Genomic DNA, 19,976 nt, shown 5'->3' with positions numbered 1-19,976 from the left:
GAATCATCAGTTCACTTTGAATTTTAAGGGCTAGTTTTTCCAAGCCCACTTTAGACTCACACTTGAATATTTCTTTAGTTATTTTGCATATGTGTCTTCTTAAAAATGTGTCAACCAGTAAAGCTATCAACAATGACTAAGAAGCGAAATGAAAGACCTAGGAATTTTCCTGGTTAAATGCAACTCGTAGCAAGATCCACAACACTGTTCATTACAGCCGTTATAGGCAGAAAATATCTGTGTTGTCAGTGGATTCCCATCAACACTTAATTTTTTTAAACATAGGCACAAGGCAAAACTGTTTGTTATTTCCCACAGAGCTTTTATTTAACCTGTAACATTCCCTAAACCTCTGATAGTGTTGTCATGTACAACTAGGGACTTCACAGGGAAATTATTGTTTTAAATTGAGAGCACCTGTGATTTTAATGTGTACTTTTGGCTCATTTTTTGCTTTGAAAGTAAACCTGCTGTCCAGATCTGCACTGATGTCAAAATTAACGGATTTATCTGCAAATAATTGTATAAAGCTTCAGGTGGTGTTTTCTAGCCTCTGCCTTTTCTTTGCACAATTCAAGTGGAACTAGGAGAGGATTTTATTAACTTCCAGGACCTGTCAGCTTTGATTGTACATGATAGGATAACAAACAGGAAGACAAATAAATCTAACATGTCTAAAGTAAAAGAAATAGTGTTGTCTTATTTTTTTGTGTACAGAAATGCAATATAATATACAAAACTATGCCTTCAAAGGTGTATATAGACCTTCCCTAATCCCAAAGCTTTGTTTTTCAACAGCCCTAAACGGACAAACTCCTTTACAGAGAACATAAATATGTTATCTTCTTCAGCAAACAAGTGAAAACATGACTTCTTAGACCTGTCTCAGACAGTCATAGTAGTGCTTCAAAATGGAGGGCCGAGCCGTTGGTTGCATTTCACAACCTCACATATAGATGCCGCTAAATTTTCTACAAGGGACCTTTAATTGCGACATGTAGTTCCCCAGATGAGTTACTTAGGTGAATTGGAAGGAAAGACAAACACAATGTTTTCCCCATTATATATATTTATTGATACTGAATTAAACAGTCACAGAGGGAGAGTTCAGATACTAAGAATATGACCGTTAGGATGATAACCACAGACAAAATGGACCATTTTAGACTGGGCTTTGAAATACAGACATACACTCACACAGGTCTTAACCTAACGTGTCTCTCAGCTCTCCATCAGATCTGTTCATTACAGCACTTATACAAACAGGATACTTCACATTTTGCATATTTCTGTCATTTGACTTTTCTTTCATTAATCTTGAGGAGGGAAGGAGGGAGACATGGTGTTAGACGAAAAAAGGAGGTCCCTCTGCTCGGTGGCTCATTAGCAGCGAGTCTCATAGATTCCGCTCCGTCCGATGTAACGCACCCATTTAATCACATCGTGGTCACTGTAGTTAAGTTTCGACTCGAATACCTTCAGGTAACGCACCTTCAGCCCAGAGGGTGCAAACGGAACCTGGAAGAGAGGGAGGTCACACATGAAATATTAGATTTAGAGTACAAATTGTTGTACAAATCTAGTACACACTAGCTAGATTAAGCGATCATCTGACAACTTTATTGTGGAACAATGTAAATGTAAAAAAACTAAAACTTGGTCCACTCACCTCAAAGTTCATGGAAATGGGTGGACGGGCCCACTTCTTCTTATCGTTAGTGGGGAGCAGCTCAATCTCAGCACTGATCTGAGACTCCTTCATTCCTGCCATGCGCTTGATCCTGAGGACATTGCAATTGTCACCATAACACGAATGCACACATCTGTACACATGGAATAAACGTTTAAGATGCGCAAGATAGCAACACTTACTTCCACACAATGGCGTTCTCACTGGCCTTGTATTTCGCTTTTCCTTTCATACAGATCACCTGCACTCCACTAGTGTTCAGAGGGGTTGGAATGTGCACCTGTTCATAGTAAAAAAGCAAATCCAATGGATACATCACCAACAACTGATGATAATGCTCATGCTTTTTGTAAGCAGACTTTTTAACTCACCTCTATTTTCTGTGCCAGGAGTGAGGGCTTGAAATTCGATTTAATGACAACTTTCACCTCCAGTTTTGTGCGCCCAACCTCTCGGACAAGCGGAATGACACGGAACGGCAGAATTATGTCCTTAGTGGTACGATACCTGCATACAGAGATATAAAATGTTTTCTCTTTGAGACCCTGATGGGTCAAATGCGGAAGTGTCCAGCAGGCCTGATGCTAACCTCATGAGCTCATATTCTCCATCGGGGGGAATGAAGCTGATGCTGCGCTCAGAGTCAAATTTGCTGAGACGCACGCACTGATGGAAAGTGCAGTCATCTATGGCTATGGACTGTTTCCCGCTTATGGAAAAGATAAAGACATAAAATAAGAAGACAGCAATAACACATTATAAACACTTCACTTTGTAAAATGAGCTAGATTTAGTGCATTTAGTGAAATTATAGTTATCACTGTTAACATAACATTAAGAAACAAAATAAAATGAATTATGATTTATTTGTTGTAAAAAATACATAAATAAAAACTAGGGATGCACTGATAATAAATATTTAGATCAATATGGATGGCCAATACGTATTATTATTTTGGTAAATACCACTGTACAATAACCAGTTATATAGTTTTATCGGCTGTTTTAAAAGCAGCTTTTAATTTTTTATTCTGAATTCATAATACACTATTAGATTTACAATAACACTCAAATCAAACTGGTAATAATGAAAAAATTTAACATTGGCCGACTTCAATGCATCCCTAATACGAAACAATAAAAACCAGAGGATATTAATTCTTAAAAATAAACCCACAGCACTTAAATGTTGTACATTAAATAACAAAAAACTCAAAACAGAAATTCAGAGATACAATACCTTCCCCCTAACTCACTGTGGTACAGCACAAAGAAAGAGACGCAACAAAAACAGACTCAAAATAAATCAGCGGAGAACACAACACACATTCAACAACTTAAACAATGCTGGATAGAGAACCAAAAACAAACACTTAGACAAAAGACAAATCATTTGTAAAGCAAAGGCAGACAAATAAAATATCAGCATAATCATGCAACCTCTTCCCAGGATCATCAGTAGTTCCTCCTTTCCCCTGTTTATCAATCACAATTTTGTCATTCATGCCAAACTTGCATTCAGGCATTCCACTCAGGTAGCTTTTCATCACTACACGACCAGAGACGTGGGCGCTCAGGACCTGCCCTGTTAAAATGACAAAGAATAATGTGAAGGGTTTAGTACTAATAACTCATCTCTTACTAGTGGATGATGTCCTACCCTGTGGAGACATGAGCAGGTTGACGCTTTCCAGAACATCCAGGAAGAGCTCATTGCGACGGTACTTGATGCCTTCACGACGCCAGCCGATCTGACCGGTCACCTGGCTGGTGATCTGCGACTGCTCCTCTTTAGTCTACGGATCAATAATATCTGAATTGAGTTCACAACATTTGTTATACAACAGTTTATTCAACAATTTACTGTTCAGTTTACAGATCTTCAATTTAATTAGTCAAGTAGTTACTAGATATATTGTTTAAAGATCTTATGTATACAATTTCACATTTCGGATTATGCTATTGTATTGAATACCAGCACAACTGTGCAACATTGTTTAAGCATTTATACTTTTGTACAGAACAATATCAATTTGAAAAGAACTTAAAAATAATAATCAATGGCAAATACCTGATGCTGCAGTCAGACAGGTTCAGAAAAGCAGATGGGGAAAAAACAAAGAAACATGTATTACAAATAATAAGCATCAGCTATCTCTACCAGTAGCAAAGCAGACACATCAATACAGCTAGCATCAATGTATACATATAAACAAACCTAAGCTTTCAGAATTAGAGACTTCAGGTGCAGCATGAGTGGGAATTCTATATGTGGTTTTCTAAAGCTTATTTTTACAGTTATGCCTGTACTTTAAATAATACTTTATTTTGCGCCAAAGCATATGAATGACTTCTTTTTTGCTTCGTCCTTGCTGTGAAAAGACTCAAGACTAGTAAAAAACCTCCATCTTACCTGGCCTTTGATACCCTGCTGGGTAATGAAAGTCTTGAGTGCTCCTGTCTCTGAATTCTGGGGGTATCCAAAGTCCAGGATTTCTGCAAACACACAACAAGTCAATGAGACACTTACTACAGTTTTATTTATTTTCTGACAGGGAAGCATACCATTAAGAGAAGGGTGAGTTACGTTAATGTTATCACAGGCACACAGTGAATCAGAATCTAGTGTGCATTTGTGATCCCGTCTTACCATCCAGCAGCTCGTAGATGAGCACAAAGTTGTTCTTGATATTCTCCTCACTGATCTTCCCAAAGTAGGCCGTCATGACATCACACATCTTGTAGAGGAACTCGAACACCATGGCAGCGTTGACATTCTGCTTGGTGACAGCAGCTAGCCAGATGTTGGAGCGCTTGACATGGAAGAAGCTAGTGCGGGCGATGTTGGTGACAGGGGAGCGCACCTGCTGTCGGGCGTGGATCACATTCACGCGGAACGCGTCCACGGCATTGCGTCTGATGAGAAGGACAAGACAAAGTTCAGCTGAGATAATGGAGGAAGAGTGAGCACATGGCCACCATCTGCCAGTAAAGCCTTTAAGACCAGCATTCCTTTGGTCTGTAGACAAAGCATTAAAGACTCGATTGGGTTTTCCCTGCTGACCAAAACCTTAAAAAATCTCAAAAGCTGCAGATAAGTTACAAGGCCCTGTAGACAGGCTCATTCTTCTTTGGAGGAGATTCACATTTTCTTTCCTGTGTGAATTTATTTAATAGATGTCCTATAATCTCTTATAAATCTGATGCCCAGAATGCACATCAATAGCATCTTCAATAATAAATCTGTATCCAATGTATACTAACCAGAAATAACAAAAGATTTACTATCCCATGCCTAAGGGGAATCAAAAAGCTAAGCCAGCTGGCAATATCAAAATTCTGGTTGAACGCAGTATATGTCAGGTAACATGCTCGGGTTAGGGCTCGGCGATATTGACAATGAGAATAAATTCAATATTATATAAAAAAAAAAAAAGGATTAAACAGCCTATTAGTCTGTCCAGTAGCATATTATGCTACCAAAGGCCACTGAAGTATGTATGTTTCATGCCTACTCCTCAAATCAAGACTCTGAAAACTATAAGCATTAAATTAAGATCACATGCGTTTATCTAAAAATGTAATAAACATTTAAGTTATGATAAGCAACTGGATGTACATTATTTGACCTATTACATGACTACTTGCCACTTGATTAAATGATATGACAAAATAAGTATTGATTTGAAATGTTCTATTAGCAAAAAACTTTTTTATAAAGAAACATGCTACCTAGCTGCTTTAAGACATGAAGCTTAAACAAGAGAAACATGTAATTTGGTGTAATCATTTATAATCATAACAATTAGATATATCTATATTTAAATTATGTGTAAGTATTAAAATGCACTGGTCACAGTGACATGATATACGTGTATGAAAATTCAGCTTCAGCCCATGTTGTTGGGGATCAAAAAACCTAGAAACGTCACAACTGAATTCAATCAGTAATTCAAGAGTCGTGCAATACAGCAATTATATTACAATTTTATTCAAAAACTAAAATATAGTACATGTTGATGTTTTAAAAAAAGATTAATTTCCATGCAAAAATCTTTGAATCTATTCTAAATACTGCATCAAAGATTTGTTAAAAAAACTGTAGGGCTAACTACTTGATCTCGAGTGGAAAAAAGGTCTTAGGCCATTTCATATACATAAATATTGCTAATTAATTTTTTGCTATATCGCCCAGTCCTAGTTTTGGACTGTGTAATTGTTGTCATGCGTTCAAGTTTTGTTTTATTGGTTGGGTCTACAAACATGCTTCTATGTTATTGTGCTTGTTGTAGGATGGCTTACCTATTGTTACAGTAGCCACAATGGAAATGGAGAAAAACAGCATGAAAGATAATAAAAGTAATGAAGGAGAAAATGAAAAGGAAAAAAGACAAACATGTCCTGCATGTGTAAATGTACAACAGCAATATAAACACACAAAAATGAAATTACGATGATCACAATCACTCATGACAGGATTTATCACAAAAAATGTTGTACTTCCCCTTTTATATACAGCCGAAGAAAAACTTAAGAGACCACTCCAACTTTTCATTTCAAACCAGCATTTCTAGATGTATGAGGTCATTCCAGTCCAGTGTCTGTTGAATTTCAATAAAATCAAACCTCAGGAGTGACAAGTCATCCCACAGCAATGTGAAAGGCTGAGGAGAATGACAATACACCTGAAAACTCTGATAAAATTCGAGGTAATCACACAATTTTTTTTAACTAATATTAGTGTTGTATTATTTAAAACTGAACACGGATTTGTTTTCTTTGCAATATTTGATGTCTAAAACGACACTGTGATTTTCTGTGATTTTGACCTGTTTCGCCATGTCTCATTTTCTGCAAACATATGCAAATAAAACAATATTTTTATTTTTGGTAGAAATATTTTTAGTAGTTCACAGAATGAAACAAGAACGATAATTTTACCTAAACATCTACCTATGAATAGTAAATTCAGAAAATCTGAAATGCTGTTTTGAAACAGTCTCTTAATTATTTCCACGGCTGTATATAGAGAAAATATGTCATGTTAATGGAATAAAAAAGCAAGAACAAACAAACAGATAATGTTTTCCTGCTTTTAAACATCCTGTCATCTTTCCTCTTTCACTGGCCTAACAGGATAAACGCAATGGATGGAGTCTGAACCCTGCTGAGCATGAAAAAAAGACAAGTTTCTTTTTGTCAGACCACGTCAGATCTGCCAGAAACAGTATGTGTATGCTGTATCTAAATCAAATCTATGTTCGTTTCAAACACAAAATCTAAAGTTAACGCTTTCGAAAATTTAAGCCATTGAAAACTACTTTATCTAGTTTTGCACTGAAACAATCTTCTTTCACAATCTCACCCTATATCATCACGGTAGACTCGGGAGATAAGGACCTCCCCTTTATGGTTGTAGATGAACAGTCCTCCAATCATGGTGACCGTCCCTCAGACCTCACATGCCATGATGGGCTCTAACTCCTATAATTCAAAAGAAAATGAATATGACTCTTACTGGCTGATAAAAAGGCTCTGTTTGACCTTGATAAGATACATTATTTCAGCCATACAGTGAACACAGATAAGGATGTTAGAATGGCAGGCTGAGTAACCATCTGGGCTTCTGTGACACCCCAAATAAAACCGTTTGGGAGATAACCAGTCTTATTGTTTTAATGGACAACCTTGCCTACAACTGAATTCAGCCGTGTTAATCACCCCACTCATTTTGCTGAAAAAAGTATATCAATAAAAACAAACATTTGTTTGTGCCAATATGTTAAACTCTTAAATCACAAAACATCGTGATGTCATAAAAATGCAAGAAGATATTGCAATTGAAATTGGTATAGCATTGCGTTAACAACGCAAGGTTGTGGGTTCGAACCCATGGGATTGCAAATGCCTATGTAAAATGTATAGGATAAATGTCGCTGTGGATAAAAGCGTCTGCCAAATGCCTAAATGTAAATGTATTCATTCAATGTAACGACGATGAACAGGAAGTGTTCGTCCCGTGTTGTTTATTAGCGACATAACGTAATTGGTACAAGATGTCTGCCAGCTGAATATGTGCTCCGTGAAAACGTTCATGTTTTCTAACATCTCAAATGGGTGCAGATCCGTCATCTTGTTACCGTTATTAATTATTCAGAGTCACGAAACACCATCATTATGTGGTGAGCTCGTGAGCTCAACTCCTTCCCTCGAGACCTGTGTGTCGAAATATCGTCCGTACTTTCGATTATAAAGAATATCCCCCAATGTAAACAGTGAAGCAAATTTATTATTTCGCATTATAAGTTACAAATTTGTGCATACCTCCGTGATATCCGCACAAATTGGCGCGTAATGAACGCTTCCCTCTCGGTGGTATTTTTTCTGGATCTAAACGATTAGCGGGACACGAGCAGCAGTGCCTCCCTCTGTCAGGAAGTCAGCTGACAGCCGTCGTTCTACGCATGCGTACAACGAGCAGATACGCCACCTCGTACTAAATACCTTTTTTATAAATTACACTTTTGCGCAATTATCTGCTTTATTTTATTCTCTGTTTTATATATAAATTAAACCCATGGCATTTGGGGTTGCTATCCAAATAGTCTGCCAGTTTTAGTATGGACTAGTATGTTATTTTATGTCCTCTTAAAGATGTAAATCTGTATGCAAGTGTTATTTTGTATGCAAAACGTTTAAAGAACTATTACGCAAATATTAGATTCATAAGAAGGCTACTTGTGTTGCTTTTAGTTAACATCATTTGTATTATAGCTCATGTTTTGTTGGGTATTTACAAGAACACAGTAATTCAAACTTAAATGCAGTTGTCAGCTGTAGGCATGTGACTTGAGTAGAATGGACAAGGAAAAACTAAATATGCCACAAATACTTGTATTTTGGTGAGCACAAGGTCAAAGCACTGTTCATAGAGCGTGTAGGTGGATGCTGTTGTGACAATTAACAAAGACTCTCTTGTCTAAATTCAACATACCCAGATCAAAGTTTGCAACATCCTACTCACATTTGTTCCGTTCTTATTGCATGAAAAAAAGACAGAATTTAATTTCTTTGTTTGAATAATCTAATATGCTAAAATGAAGGCTATCGGTTTCTATTATGAGCCTATTCGTGCAGTTAATCTAGTTCCCAAACACCGTATTTCGCGATATATCTTCACAACCGATATTAATAGCATATTTTAATGGAAAGAAGTGTGTTTTTTTCTAGGCTTCTGCCTACTGTGAAGCATGTCATTGATTGTTTAAAAGCAACCAAGGACGATTTAAAAACCAATTGTGTGACATCACTGCCAGTGGGTCGCTCTGACGTCAGGTGGTGGAGTTAAAGATGCTCCAGCTGGGTGGAGAGTGAGAGCGAACGAGCATTCAGAGATCAACATCAGCATCACAAGATGGGAAACGTTCAAGTAAGTAAAATCAACAAGTCGCAATTCCATCTTTTTCTCATCGAATAATTTATTTGAGTGCAGATAACGATGTTATTATTAGTAGATTGTTAAATGTGCAACATATTTCGAAGACCTAAAACAAACGTGTTTATATGCAAACCTTTGGTTACCATGACACTTTTTTATTTTCATGGTTTGACAGTCTGAAATTTTCCTATAATTATCATTTACAATATTTTATTATCATACTGAAACTAAAAGGTTTGAAGGTTGCTCAAATGTATTTTAGTTTTTCTTTTTTACTTATCACGTTTTGATGATTACTATTTGAATTTACTGTGAGTACTTGTTTACAGAGGAAGAAAAAATTACTGAAAAGGATAAAGAATTTTATTATTAAAAGGGCACATTGTTATTATGCAGTGGGTGAGGCAGAGGAAGGCTTACGCCATTCCTGTCCCTGCCAATAGATCCCATGACTCAGCTAATGTGTTAGCTGAACCCCTCCCCTCACTGTGCTGCATTGTGAACCCTTGAAAACATCCTGATCGCCTCATTGATTTCGCCTGGCATCATTTGACTAATAATATATCCTAAAATGTTAAATGTGCAAAATATTTTATTTTTTAAACTGCACAGATAAACACTGACATTATATTATTACTTAACACATGTTTATTCTTATATTCCTTTTATTTTAGCCCACAATAACTCCGTATGAGGACTTTGATGTGGTGGCAGACATCAAAGCAATTCGTAAAGCCTGCAAAGGAATGGGTAGGTTAAATGATACAAGAAATGATGTTGGAGACACTGATACAAATAAGGTGTCAAATAGGATTATGATGAGTTATATAAGATATAAAACTGCACTACACATTTTAAGCACATGCATATTCATCTTAACCTACGATTTGCTTTCAAATTTTCTTTACATTTTTTTACATTATCTGATGTAGTTGTTGTCCCTCATTGTTCATAGGAACAGATGAGGAAACCATCATTTCTATCCTTGCAAATCGTTGCGCAGCCCAGCGGATGGAGATTAAACAGGCATACTTTGAAAAATATGATGATGTGAGTAATTTTTGCCTAGCAAAAAATTGTTCTTATTTGTAACACTGAACAAATAGGCTGTAATTTTCCAGTGCATTAGGTTATATTGATTTTAGACTACATTAGATTGTGGGTATAGAGTTCCATTGTGCCGACTTTATGGAAAAAGAGAGGGGTGGTAGAACGGTCAATTAAGAGTCAAAATGCTGTGTCTGTGTCTATTTTTGGTTTTGGTTATTGTTAAGGAGCTGGAGGAAGTGTTGAAGAACGAACTCGCAGGGAACTTTGAGAACGCGGTAAAGGCCATGTTGGACCCACCAAACGTCTTCTTGGCTAAGGAACTGAGGAAAGCTATGAAAGGAGCAGGCACAGATGAGAACGTGCTGGTGGAGATCCTCTGCACCAGCAACAATCAGGTTAATGGTTATTTACATTTTTATATTATGGTGCTTGTCAGTCAGACACAGGCTATTGTTGCCTTCAGAAAGCACCTATTAAAGTCCCATTAGAAAAATGAATAATTACAACTTCAGTTGTTTCTATTTTGTTCATTGACAGAATATATTGACTTGTAAAGAGTCATACATTCAAGGTAAGCTTATCATATGCAAATACAATTTACGGAGAAATTATTTGAAATTCAATTTTTCATATCATGATATATATATACGATTTGATAAAAAACTGAAATTGTTGTTCAGTACATGAGCGTGATTTGGAGGCTGACATTGAAGATGACACTAGCGGAGAAGTGAGGAATCTTCTGGTTTCTCTTTTACAGGTAAAATATTGAAATGTATATGCAGTTTTGGCACAGACTATTTACCGTTATTTTTCCAGGAAGTCCTACTGAGATCAATGATATATTAGTCCAGAGGCTCTAGCATTCTATTCTAGCCATCCATTCTTTAGTGCTCTTTCACATTCCCTTTACCCTTCCCCGTCTCCACAGAATCAACAATCAACTTTTTTTCTCCATTGGACCATGGGTGGTGTTGAATTCCTTTTTTTATAATCTATTTTTCTGTTCATGCTATGTACAGTTTGCAGTCCTAAATGTTTAGGATAAATTGAAGCTGTAATTCTTTTCAATCTTTAAACAAATTCCTTTATCTGCAGGCCGACAGAGATGAGTCTTATGATGTGGATGAAGAGCTGGCAGAACAAGATGCAACATCTTTGTTTGAAGTGAGACTTGCAGTTTAAATTCCCTATTTTAAACGTATTCTATGTTTAATTTTGAGTATTATGTTGAATAAATAAATATGATGATGGTTTTTCAACAGGCAGGTGAAGGTCGCTTTGGAACAGATGAGTCTACTTTCACCCATATCCTCACTCACAGGAACTACCTACAGCTTCAGGCTACCTTCAAGATATACGAGACTGTAGGGTTACCATGGTTTCTTTTATGTTATGCATGAATGGAGCTTTTTAACATTACTTATGAGTCTGGTTTCTGTGTCACAGCTATCTGGGACAGATATCCTGGATGCCATAGACAATGAAGCTACGGGAACGTTGAAGGACTGTTACATTACACTGGGTAGCTATATAAAAAAATTATATTGAATTAAGGAGTCAATTACAAGCAGCAAGTGTAACATACTTGTACATACAGTATAGCAAGATTTAATTTGTGTTTTCTGAAAAAAGATTTGTTTTGCTTAAACAGTGAGATGTGCTAAAAACCCACAACTGTATTTCGCACGTTGCCTGAATGCTGCCATGAAAGGAGCTGGAACAGATGAGGATACACTCATACGCATCATTGTGGGACGTTCTGAGGTCTGTGAATATTATAGGTTTGATGTCAAATAATTCAAACACCTTTAAATGAACAAAGTGAACAGAAGAAAAATAGGTTCACTTCTTACTTTCATGTTCCCATCTAGGTGGATTTGGAGACCATAAAGGACATGTACTTGGAGAAATATGATGTTACATTAAAGGACGCCCTGAGCTCAGAGTGTGGCGGGGACTTTAAACGCCTCCTCATAGAAATACTTCACTGAATGATTGCCAGATGGAGCCAAAGAGTCAATTACTGAATTCACTTACAACACTGCCTTTAAAAAGTATACAGTATTTAACAACTAGAATCACCTCTTCTGTACACAAGGAGCACACTTGAGCTTCCTTTGTCATCAGTGCTTTTTTTGAATTGGCCAGAATATATTCACATGCATTTTACAAATGAACACACTTTGTCATAACATTTTCTTACATCTGAAATGGTTGTCCTTTAGACAGTTTAAAATAGTTTTTATTACCTTTAACTCACTACACACGTGCCTTGACAGTGTCAGAACATTTGCTGTTCTGTTTTTCACACACCGTTTCTTTTACAGGACAAATCCTAGTGCACAAAGGGTGATTCTTGGTTTAATGCTCTCTCTGTTCACAGTGATTATATTTGCTTAAGTTCTACAAACTATATATATACATGTATAACTATAAATGGTACTAAAGTCAGTAATGCTAACTTATGACAGTTATTTTATTTAAAGCACCTAGAGCAAAGAAGGTCATTGATAATGCTTTTAAACATTGGGCATTTATTTGTTGCTGCACAATTATGATTGTTAATATTCTAAAGCCATGTATAGTGACGGATAATATTGACTTTTGTTGTCCCAAAGACTACTGAGTGCACATTATCTATAAAGCATGATGGATTACACTAAATAGTTTGTAGCTATGTAATGCAGTTTTGTGTATGTGATTATACATTGAAAAACAAAATGATTTGCTTTTATTGCAGCCTTCCTTTAATAGGCGTCTTTAAATAATACATTAAGACCATAGGCCCCTGGAAGTCCATGAACAGACACATGAAAAACTTGAAACTTTTCATATGTATTAATTTATATGTATGCAATATATTCATTAAGTTAAAATTCTCTGATAATTCATCAACTAAAATTACATAGTATTTGAACAACCGAAAAACCTACTGTACATCCTAGGTTCAGAAAAGCCGAAGAATTTGACTTTTATGCACCCCAAAGTTTCCAGATGTTTTAGTTTAGGAACAGGCTCCCTCATAACAGTAGTATTTTCACATCTCCTAACCCTGAACACCTGCAAAGGCCGCAGAACCAGACACTTATTTAACCCCTGCAGCCAGAGAAGCCCGAGAGCTTTCTTGACGACGTTCTGGGTTGAGATACATTTCTATGAGCCACAAAATTCATGTTTTTGTAACATTGAGGCTTATAAACTCATTAAAACACATTAATGAAATAACTTGGCAGACAACACAAGATTGTAAGCTGGAATAAAGAAAACATCTGTGTTTGATGCGTATACCACTAAATAGTATCAAGAACAAACCAAATGCACCGATCACATATGCTGAAGATATCACAAAGGTGCAGAAGATTTATAAAGATAGCATTGCTAAAATTAATGATTCCATTGGACATCAAGCCACTGTCTCGCCTACCAAATTGTCTAATATTTTCAGACTTCATCAAAAATGTGTCTCTAATACTGAATTTCTTTCCATCTGTGTAACAGGGCATAACATTTATATTTATGCATTTGGCAGATGCTTTCATCCAAAGCGACTTGCATTGTATTATATATTTGTTTCTGAAATGTGCAATCCCCTGCGATGGAACCCATGACCTTGGTGTCGCTAGTGCCATGCTCTAACCACTGAGCCACAGGAAATCATTAATGTCATTGAACTCTATATGGTATGGACTGTCTGTATACTGACCTGACCCTTTTAAACTTTCATATTTCAGTGTTTCACATTAGCCTGTGATAGATTGAGTCTCTCACACGTTTCTTCTTCTGGAATAACTTCAGAGGAACGTCATGTCCTGCTCTCAGTAAAGCTTAGCGCAATAATATTTACCAAATGTTTAACCACAAGCCAATGCTTCCTCAATTTATAAGCTTATTTTCAGTCTTGGCGAGCCTTTGGTTATGGTTGCTGTGCCAATTGATCCTCTTCACAGAAACAGAGAACATACAAGAGTGATACAAGAAAGCCTGTAACTTGCGCTTTATGTAATACAACAGCCTTATACATTATTTATGGCAGAGAACTGAGGGTACCCTTCTTTATAGCTATCCTGCATATTAAACAGCAAAATCAAAGCCATCTGGTTCTGTGTCCCGCCTGCTTTCTATTCCCGCTTCTGAAAATATATATTTATTACCTTTTTCTGCCTTTGATGTGCCAGGTTTTTAGTTAAAACAACTCTTAAAGAAAATCATAAAAAAGATTGTAAATTGTTTTGTAAATTGCAAAAAATGGGTTTAGATATTATTTGACAACTATATGTAATTAAATCCTATGGAAAGTTCTATTAAGTAAACAGAACAAACAGTATACAGCTGCTACTTAAAGTTTTATTGAAGATGAAGACAATGCGGAAAACATGCAGAAGACTTAACCTCCTTTAAAGAAAGAAAATGTTTACATTGTTGTCTGCATGTTTCAAAGTGCAAATACAATAAAGAAAGGAAATATTTTTTAAAACATTTTTTAGATCTGGCAACACAACATCTACTTAAACAAAGATTTGAACATAAAAATAAAAAAATAGAGTATGAATGTTTTTTCATTCATTTTACATATTTTACTTCAAGATTAATTGTAACAATACATACTTGAGATTATAATGGTATTAATTGTCAGTTGATTCCAGCTTTAATTTTATTCCTGTTTGGTGTTGCTTTGAATCCATTTGTGGAAAACGATTTCGAAGGCTTATAGACTATTGGACAAATAACTGATGCCGAAACAGCAAAAGCATCAAAGGCAATTGAGTTCACCCTAAAATGAAAGTTCTGCGATGAATTACATACTCTCTATAGTTGTTCCAAACCTGTATGAATGTATTTGTTTGTTTGTTTACAGAGAAAGATATTTGGAAAAATGTTTGTACCATTACAAGGGTAGTCAAAAGTGCCCCAGAACTGTTGCTGTCTTACATTCTTCAAAATATCTTATTTTGTGTTCAACAGAACACTACTATGGTAGTAAATGGGGTACAATAACTATTTGGTTACAAGCATTCTACAAAATATCTTTCTCTGTGCTATCAGAACAAAGACATTTATACAGATTTGGAACAACTCTTAGGTAGGTTAATTTAAATTTTTGGGTGAACTATCCGTTTAATGCAAAAAAAGTACAACCACATGTTAGCTTAATATCAAGCTAGCTGAATCAAGCTACACTCATGCAGCTGTCCACAGAATAGAAATGCTACTTCCCGCATCATAGGCAATGTGGTTGACGCGTCCTCGCACACAATCCACCGTAGCAAAAACCACAGTGCCGTTATGCACCTGAAAGGACACCCTTAGTCCCACGCTCGCCCAAACACTTCCCTCTGGCATGGGTCCGCCAATCTGTTGAGCTATGGGGGCTGCTTGTGCCCCCTGTGTCTCACCCTGCTCAAGCAAAGTGAGTTTGATTAGACTGCATGAGTGGATGAGCCGCAAATCCAAAGCCACACTCGCCGTTCCTGCTTCCCTAAAGATGAAGTTTCGGTGAGGGAGGAGTACTCCTGTTCCAGCAAGTGTGACTTGTGGCACTTCTGAACTTGTCTGGAGGAAGAACAAGGGCTTGTTCCGCACTGCACCAGACGGGAGACCTTTCCGGGACACTGTGGCTGACAAGGAAGTGGAGGCGGCTGAAGGGATCCACACAAGGCTGAGCATGCTAATCCCAGAGTCATCACCAAAGTAGCGCACACTGCACTGTGCGGGTGCTAGGATCTCAAAAGTCAGCATGTCTCCGGAGTCCACAGTGGTTGTGGCTGACAGTGATATGGAAGTGTCTCTATAGTGAACACCAGGCTTGTACGTACGGGTCAGCTCGGCACTGCTTCCGTTGTGGTTCACGTAGGCAAGCAAGTAGAACCCCTCTGAAACACAGGCTTGACCCATGGAGTACAAAGATTGCTGAAGGACGAACTTCACAGTGCCGCTTTCCCTAAAGCGCACACCACGATTGTCATCGGTCAGCCTGACCATATACGGGTCAGAGATGGATGACACACGGAAGGCAGGTCGGTAGTTGGTGTGGTAGTGTGCCGAAGCAACTGCCTGGGCGGTCATGGCAACCGCCCCAGTGTCGTGGGACAACCAGAACAGGCTGAAAGGTGAAATTAGGTTGCTCTGAAGGTGCACACTGTCATTGTCTTGGTTACACTGGTTGCTGGCACTCTTGAGAGAAAGAACCAGTGCATGACCCGGTTCAACCGCAGCTGCTCCACTTACGCTGGTGCTCTGAAGAGACTTTCCCTCTCGCTGCTCCACACGCATGCCGCTCAAGTCTCGACTCTCATCCTCACTGGAATTTAGTCGTAGACATGCTTGGATAAAGCTGCGACAACCATGTCTCAAAGCAAGGTTATGGTCAACCCAAACAAGACCGTGTTGATGGAGAACTACCAAGCCGTCAGTGCAGGAAAGCAGGTTTCCATCACTGTTACCTCGGATGAGGAGCTGTACATTGGGAAACTCGCTACCCTTGACCACGACGACATCACCAGACCAGGAAAGAGAGAGTCTGCCTTCAGAGGGGTTGGAGCACACAGCATCACTCATGGCTGAACATGGGGAAGTCATGGGGTGAGAATCACATTCTGAACAAGCCTGACACTCCTCCATTTCAGAATTGTAAAAATAGGAGCGTCCACACATCCCTGCAGCTGCATCCCTCTCTGACATGCCGGAGCAACGGAATCCTCCTGAATAAGAAATAGTACATAATAAACTAAACTTAGTCTCTTAGGATATCAATCCCAAACAAATATGGAGGTCAATTTACCTGGTGTGTTGAGGCACTTGTTTTGTTCCTTGCACAAGTTTTGTATCTCAAGGCATTCATCTCTGTCCTGTTGAACAGTTCCAGTTTTTAATATGTCCTTGTTTAACAACCTAGTTAGTTATAAATATAAGAGTGAAATGATACAGTCTGAGACGTACCTGGCATATCCGGTCAGCATGAATTGAACACTGAGCCACCAAAAAGAATCCCGGAAGGCAAACAGAACATTTCTCACAGCGTGGCCGGTCTGCACTGAAGTCACAGTACTCATAGGCTTCACAGGATCCACAGCCAAGAACAGGTCTGTCAGCATCCTTAACGCTAGCATCCATGTTCATCTTATGCATAAAGGCCTCCCTGGGATACGTCCTTGTCTGGGATCGCAGACTCTCTGAATGGCTCTCAATGATTCCTTGTGGCCCTTGGACAGATAAGTGTTTGACACTATCCAGGAGCAGGTTGTACTGGGTCTTGACTTCTTCCATCTGCTCGAACATCCTCCGCTGCTGGTCTAGAATTTCCCTCTGGTGGGTTAATAGAGCGGCTCGCTGTACACTAAGTGTGCTTTGGAACTGCTTAATCTCAGCTTCCTGCCCATGTAGCTGTTCCAAAAATTTCTCCTGACCTTCCGCCAGGTGGAAGTGTAACACCAATGCGTCTTCAGACTGGACCTCATTAAAACCTGGTCAAAATGTATTAATATAAATTTTTATTTTTTTGACGTACATGCATTAATACATTTGACAAACATTGACATGATTCTACAAGTTAAAGTCTCTCTGAGGGAGCAGGCAGCTCACCAGCATGTAATCAGTTTCGCATGTCCCTGACTGCATGATTGCAAGTGTAATATCACTATTACCAATGGTAAGATCACTAATGAAGTGTCACACAGAGCAAAATGAGTCATGTTTACCTGGTTTGATGTCACATGTCAGTTGAATTCCAGATGATGGCCCCCCTCGAAGTCCAAACTCTGGAAATTCCTCTAATACTTGCTCAGCTCTGTCCTGCATATGGGCAAAAGACAGTCTGCCTCTTCCAGCATGTGAGCCCCTGCTGCAGGCATCTCCAATGCAGGGATGTTGCCGGGGCTCTTGTCGAATTCGTACAGGCTGTTTACACTCAAGTCCTTTGCACTCTTTCGTATTGTTATGTGTTGGTCTTGCCGAGCCATGACAACGTCCTCCAGTGCATCCATGTGGGTTGAACACCTCAGCGGTGATGGTCCTTGGGTTTTCTTTTGGACTACCGGTCCTGCTGTGCTGTGGTTGGATTACAGTGTAGGGGACTGCTGGGCGTCTTGGAGAATAAACTGAAAATCGGCTTTGGTGATGAGGTGATGCGCTCTGGTGATCCGGTGATCTGGATGACCTCTGACAATGTGCTCCTGTGCAAATATCAGATGTGCTTACAATGTCTCCAATGTACATCATCAAACAAAGGAAAACTAAAAAAATTTGAGTTGCCATTTTAGCATCACCGTCCAATGGAGAAAGATCCAAAACTCGGTTCTGTATAATCAAGAGAATGAATCACAGAGTAAAGCCTACTTTCCGAATAAACAGTTTTCTACCTGTGACAGCAAATAAAAAAAACATTTTGAATAATTACGGCAGATATATTTTCTGTCGAGGACGAAACATGTGCTCTCCAACCTGTGGTGGAAGTTCTGAGGAAATGTCTATATGTGGCATTCCACACGCTTAATTGGCAACAGCTTTTCTCTGCTCTCAGTTAACCCCATGGAGCTCGCAGATACTATACCCTTCAATACCAGGGTTAATAACAGTACAAAAATATATTTAAAAAATAATAATAATATCAGATAATATTGTTCATTATCCTCATAGTTTTCCCCTCATTACTACAGTATTATTTGCTTAAGTAAAAAAGTTATTGCTTAATGAATTATGGAAACATAGTTTCCCACTTGAAAAAAAGTTTTACCATTTATATTTTTGTAATGTTTACTGGAATGCTATTGTAACACTATAGCACTATTAATTTTATAAAAACAGAATCAATAAGACCTAAAAAGACATTATATTCATTTAGCAAAAACCTGTCGATGACTTGAAGAAGAAACACCAGTTTTTGGCCAGTAGACATTTCTTGCATTTTGTTTACTGGACTAGAAAATATTATTCCATCATTCTTAATCCAACATTCATATCATGAATCCACATGAGATTTTTATGAGAAAACATTTTTTTTAAGTAGAATAAAAAAGTATATTTGAGTTAAATTTTGTTAAACTTAACATGTTAGGCAGAATTGAAAAATATATTTTTAACTGTTATTTTTTAACAGTGTAGTAAAGGGTTAATGTTTTTCTTTTTTACTCAAGCATCTTTAATTACAACCGACATCATTTATTACAACCGGCAGGTTTGTTTTCATCTGCCAACCATAACCTGCTGTGGGGTCAATTAAATCTGCTGGTGTTGTTCCTGGAGTAGCAGCTCCCACACACGCAGGAGTACAACACCACACACTTCATGCATAATTGTGTATGGGTGAATTATTTTTGCTTGCTTATTATGCCCCGTCATGTAACATTTACAATTAGATACGACCGATAAATTGCAAGCCTACTACAGTTAAACAATAAATAAAAGTGTGAAAATAGTTTATCTTATATTTTATTATAATTCTATATTATATACTTTGGATGATTTTCCCCCAATACATTTTCATCCCCGAGCATGTGGTTAACAGCAGCTCAATAACACCTAGACCTATGATCTTAAAGATCCCCTCTAGAACAGACAGATGTGGCTGCCGAGTTCTTGGCAACACAGGAGAAGCCAGACCTGGTTGTTTACATCCATAGTTTCACTATCATATGGAAGCAATAAATTGTTTTTCCTCTTCAAAGTTCTCATTAAAACCTAATGGTGTTCACAGTTAATATATTCCTTTCCTTGTTTTTTCAAGTGTATGATAAAAATAAAGTTTATTATATTTTGCAGATTTATTTGTGGAAATGATTATACTGAATGCAATTGTATTGT

At 37.8% G+C, this 19,976-nt stretch overlaps 3 protein-coding genes across 4 annotated transcripts; 1 reads left to right on the top strand and 2 right to left on the bottom strand.

Annotated features, from left to right (window-relative positions):
* Positions 1-1,051: 1,051 nt before the first annotated feature.
* ap2m1a (adaptor related protein complex 2 subunit mu 1a) lies at positions 1,052-8,134 on the bottom strand. The gene is made up of 13 exons (XM_056744167.1): positions 8,015-8,134; positions 7,056-7,174; positions 4,341-4,606; positions 4,104-4,186; positions 3,762-3,767; positions 3,351-3,486; positions 3,131-3,275; positions 2,931-2,945; positions 2,280-2,399; positions 2,062-2,197; positions 1,873-1,970; positions 1,670-1,781; positions 1,052-1,518 (listed from the first exon to the last, which is right to left on the bottom strand). The coding sequence occupies exons 2-13, from the start codon at positions 7,127-7,129 to the stop codon at positions 1,384-1,386; spliced, it is 1,326 nt and encodes a 441-aa protein (XP_056600145.1). The 5' UTR covers positions 7,130-7,174; positions 8,015-8,134; the 3' UTR covers positions 1,052-1,383.
* Positions 8,135-8,798: 664 nt separating this feature from the next.
* anxa13l (annexin A13, like) lies at positions 8,799-12,902 on the top strand. 2 transcript variants are annotated; one of them, XM_056743576.1, is made up of 11 exons: positions 8,799-9,119; positions 9,803-9,878; positions 10,084-10,178; positions 10,406-10,573; positions 10,716-10,749; positions 10,859-10,938; positions 11,277-11,345; positions 11,444-11,545; positions 11,628-11,703; positions 11,833-11,945; positions 12,053-12,902. In XM_056743576.1, exons 1-11 carry the CDS (start codon positions 9,105-9,107, stop codon positions 12,170-12,172), a joined length of 948 nt encoding a protein of 315 aa, XP_056599554.1. In that variant the 5' UTR covers positions 8,799-9,104; the 3' UTR covers positions 12,173-12,902. The 2 variants fall into 2 exon arrangements, with proteins under 2 accessions (XP_056599554.1, XP_056599553.1); XM_056743575.1 differs by having other exon boundaries at positions 8,804-9,119; positions 10,403-10,573.
* Positions 12,903-14,625: 1,723 nt separating this feature from the next.
* Positions 14,626-18,603, bottom strand: si:ch211-252f13.5 (uncharacterized). The gene is made up of 4 exons (XM_056744097.1): positions 17,876-18,603; positions 17,118-17,641; positions 16,960-17,026; positions 14,626-16,879 (listed from the first exon to the last, which is right to left on the bottom strand). The coding sequence occupies exons 1-4, from the start codon at positions 18,429-18,431 to the stop codon at positions 15,360-15,362; spliced, it is 2,667 nt and encodes an 888-aa protein (XP_056600075.1). The 5' UTR covers positions 18,432-18,603; the 3' UTR covers positions 14,626-15,359.
* Positions 18,604-19,976: the final 1,373 nt, after the last annotated feature.

The sequence above is a fragment of the Triplophysa dalaica genome, chromosome 3 (genome assembly GCF_015846415.1).
Source record: "Triplophysa dalaica isolate WHDGS20190420 chromosome 3, ASM1584641v1, whole genome shotgun sequence".
Classification (NCBI taxonomy): domain Eukaryota; kingdom Metazoa; phylum Chordata; class Actinopteri; order Cypriniformes; family Nemacheilidae; genus Triplophysa; species Triplophysa dalaica.
Note: the sequence above shows the minus strand (reverse complement) of the source record. Positions and strands in the feature narration are given on the sequence as shown.

Coding starts and splice junctions, on each gene's coding strand:
- anxa13l (XM_056743575.1), top strand. Junction 10,574..10,715: donor TCTGCACCAGCAACAATCAG/GTTAATGGTTAT, acceptor GTTCATTGACAG/AATATATTGACTTGTAAAGA. Junction 11,346..11,443: donor ATGCAACATCTTTGTTTGAA/GTGAGACTTGCA, acceptor GTTTTTCAACAG/GCAGGTGAAGGTCGCTTTGG.
- si:ch211-252f13.5 (XM_056744097.1), bottom strand. CDS start 18,431: ATGGCAACTCAAATTTTTTTAGTTTTCCTTTGTTTGATGATGTACATT. Junction 17,642..17,875: donor GACATGTGACATCAAACCAG/GTAAACATGACT, acceptor CATTTTGACCAG/GTTTTAATGAGGTCCAGTCT. Junction 16,880..16,959: donor CAAGTGCCTCAACACACCAG/GTAAATTGACCT, acceptor TTTCTTATTCAG/GAGGATTCCGTTGCTCCGGC.
- ap2m1a (XM_056744167.1), bottom strand. CDS start 7,129: ATGATTGGAGGACTGTTCATCTACAACCATAAAGGGGAGGTCCTTATC. Junction 4,187..4,340: donor CATCTACGAGCTGCTGGATG/GTAAGACGGGAT, acceptor GTGTGTTTGCAG/AAATCCTGGACTTTGGATAC. Junction 2,198..2,279: donor GGAGAATATGAGCTCATGAG/GTTAGCATCAGG, acceptor CTCTGTATGCAG/GTATCGTACCACTAAGGACA.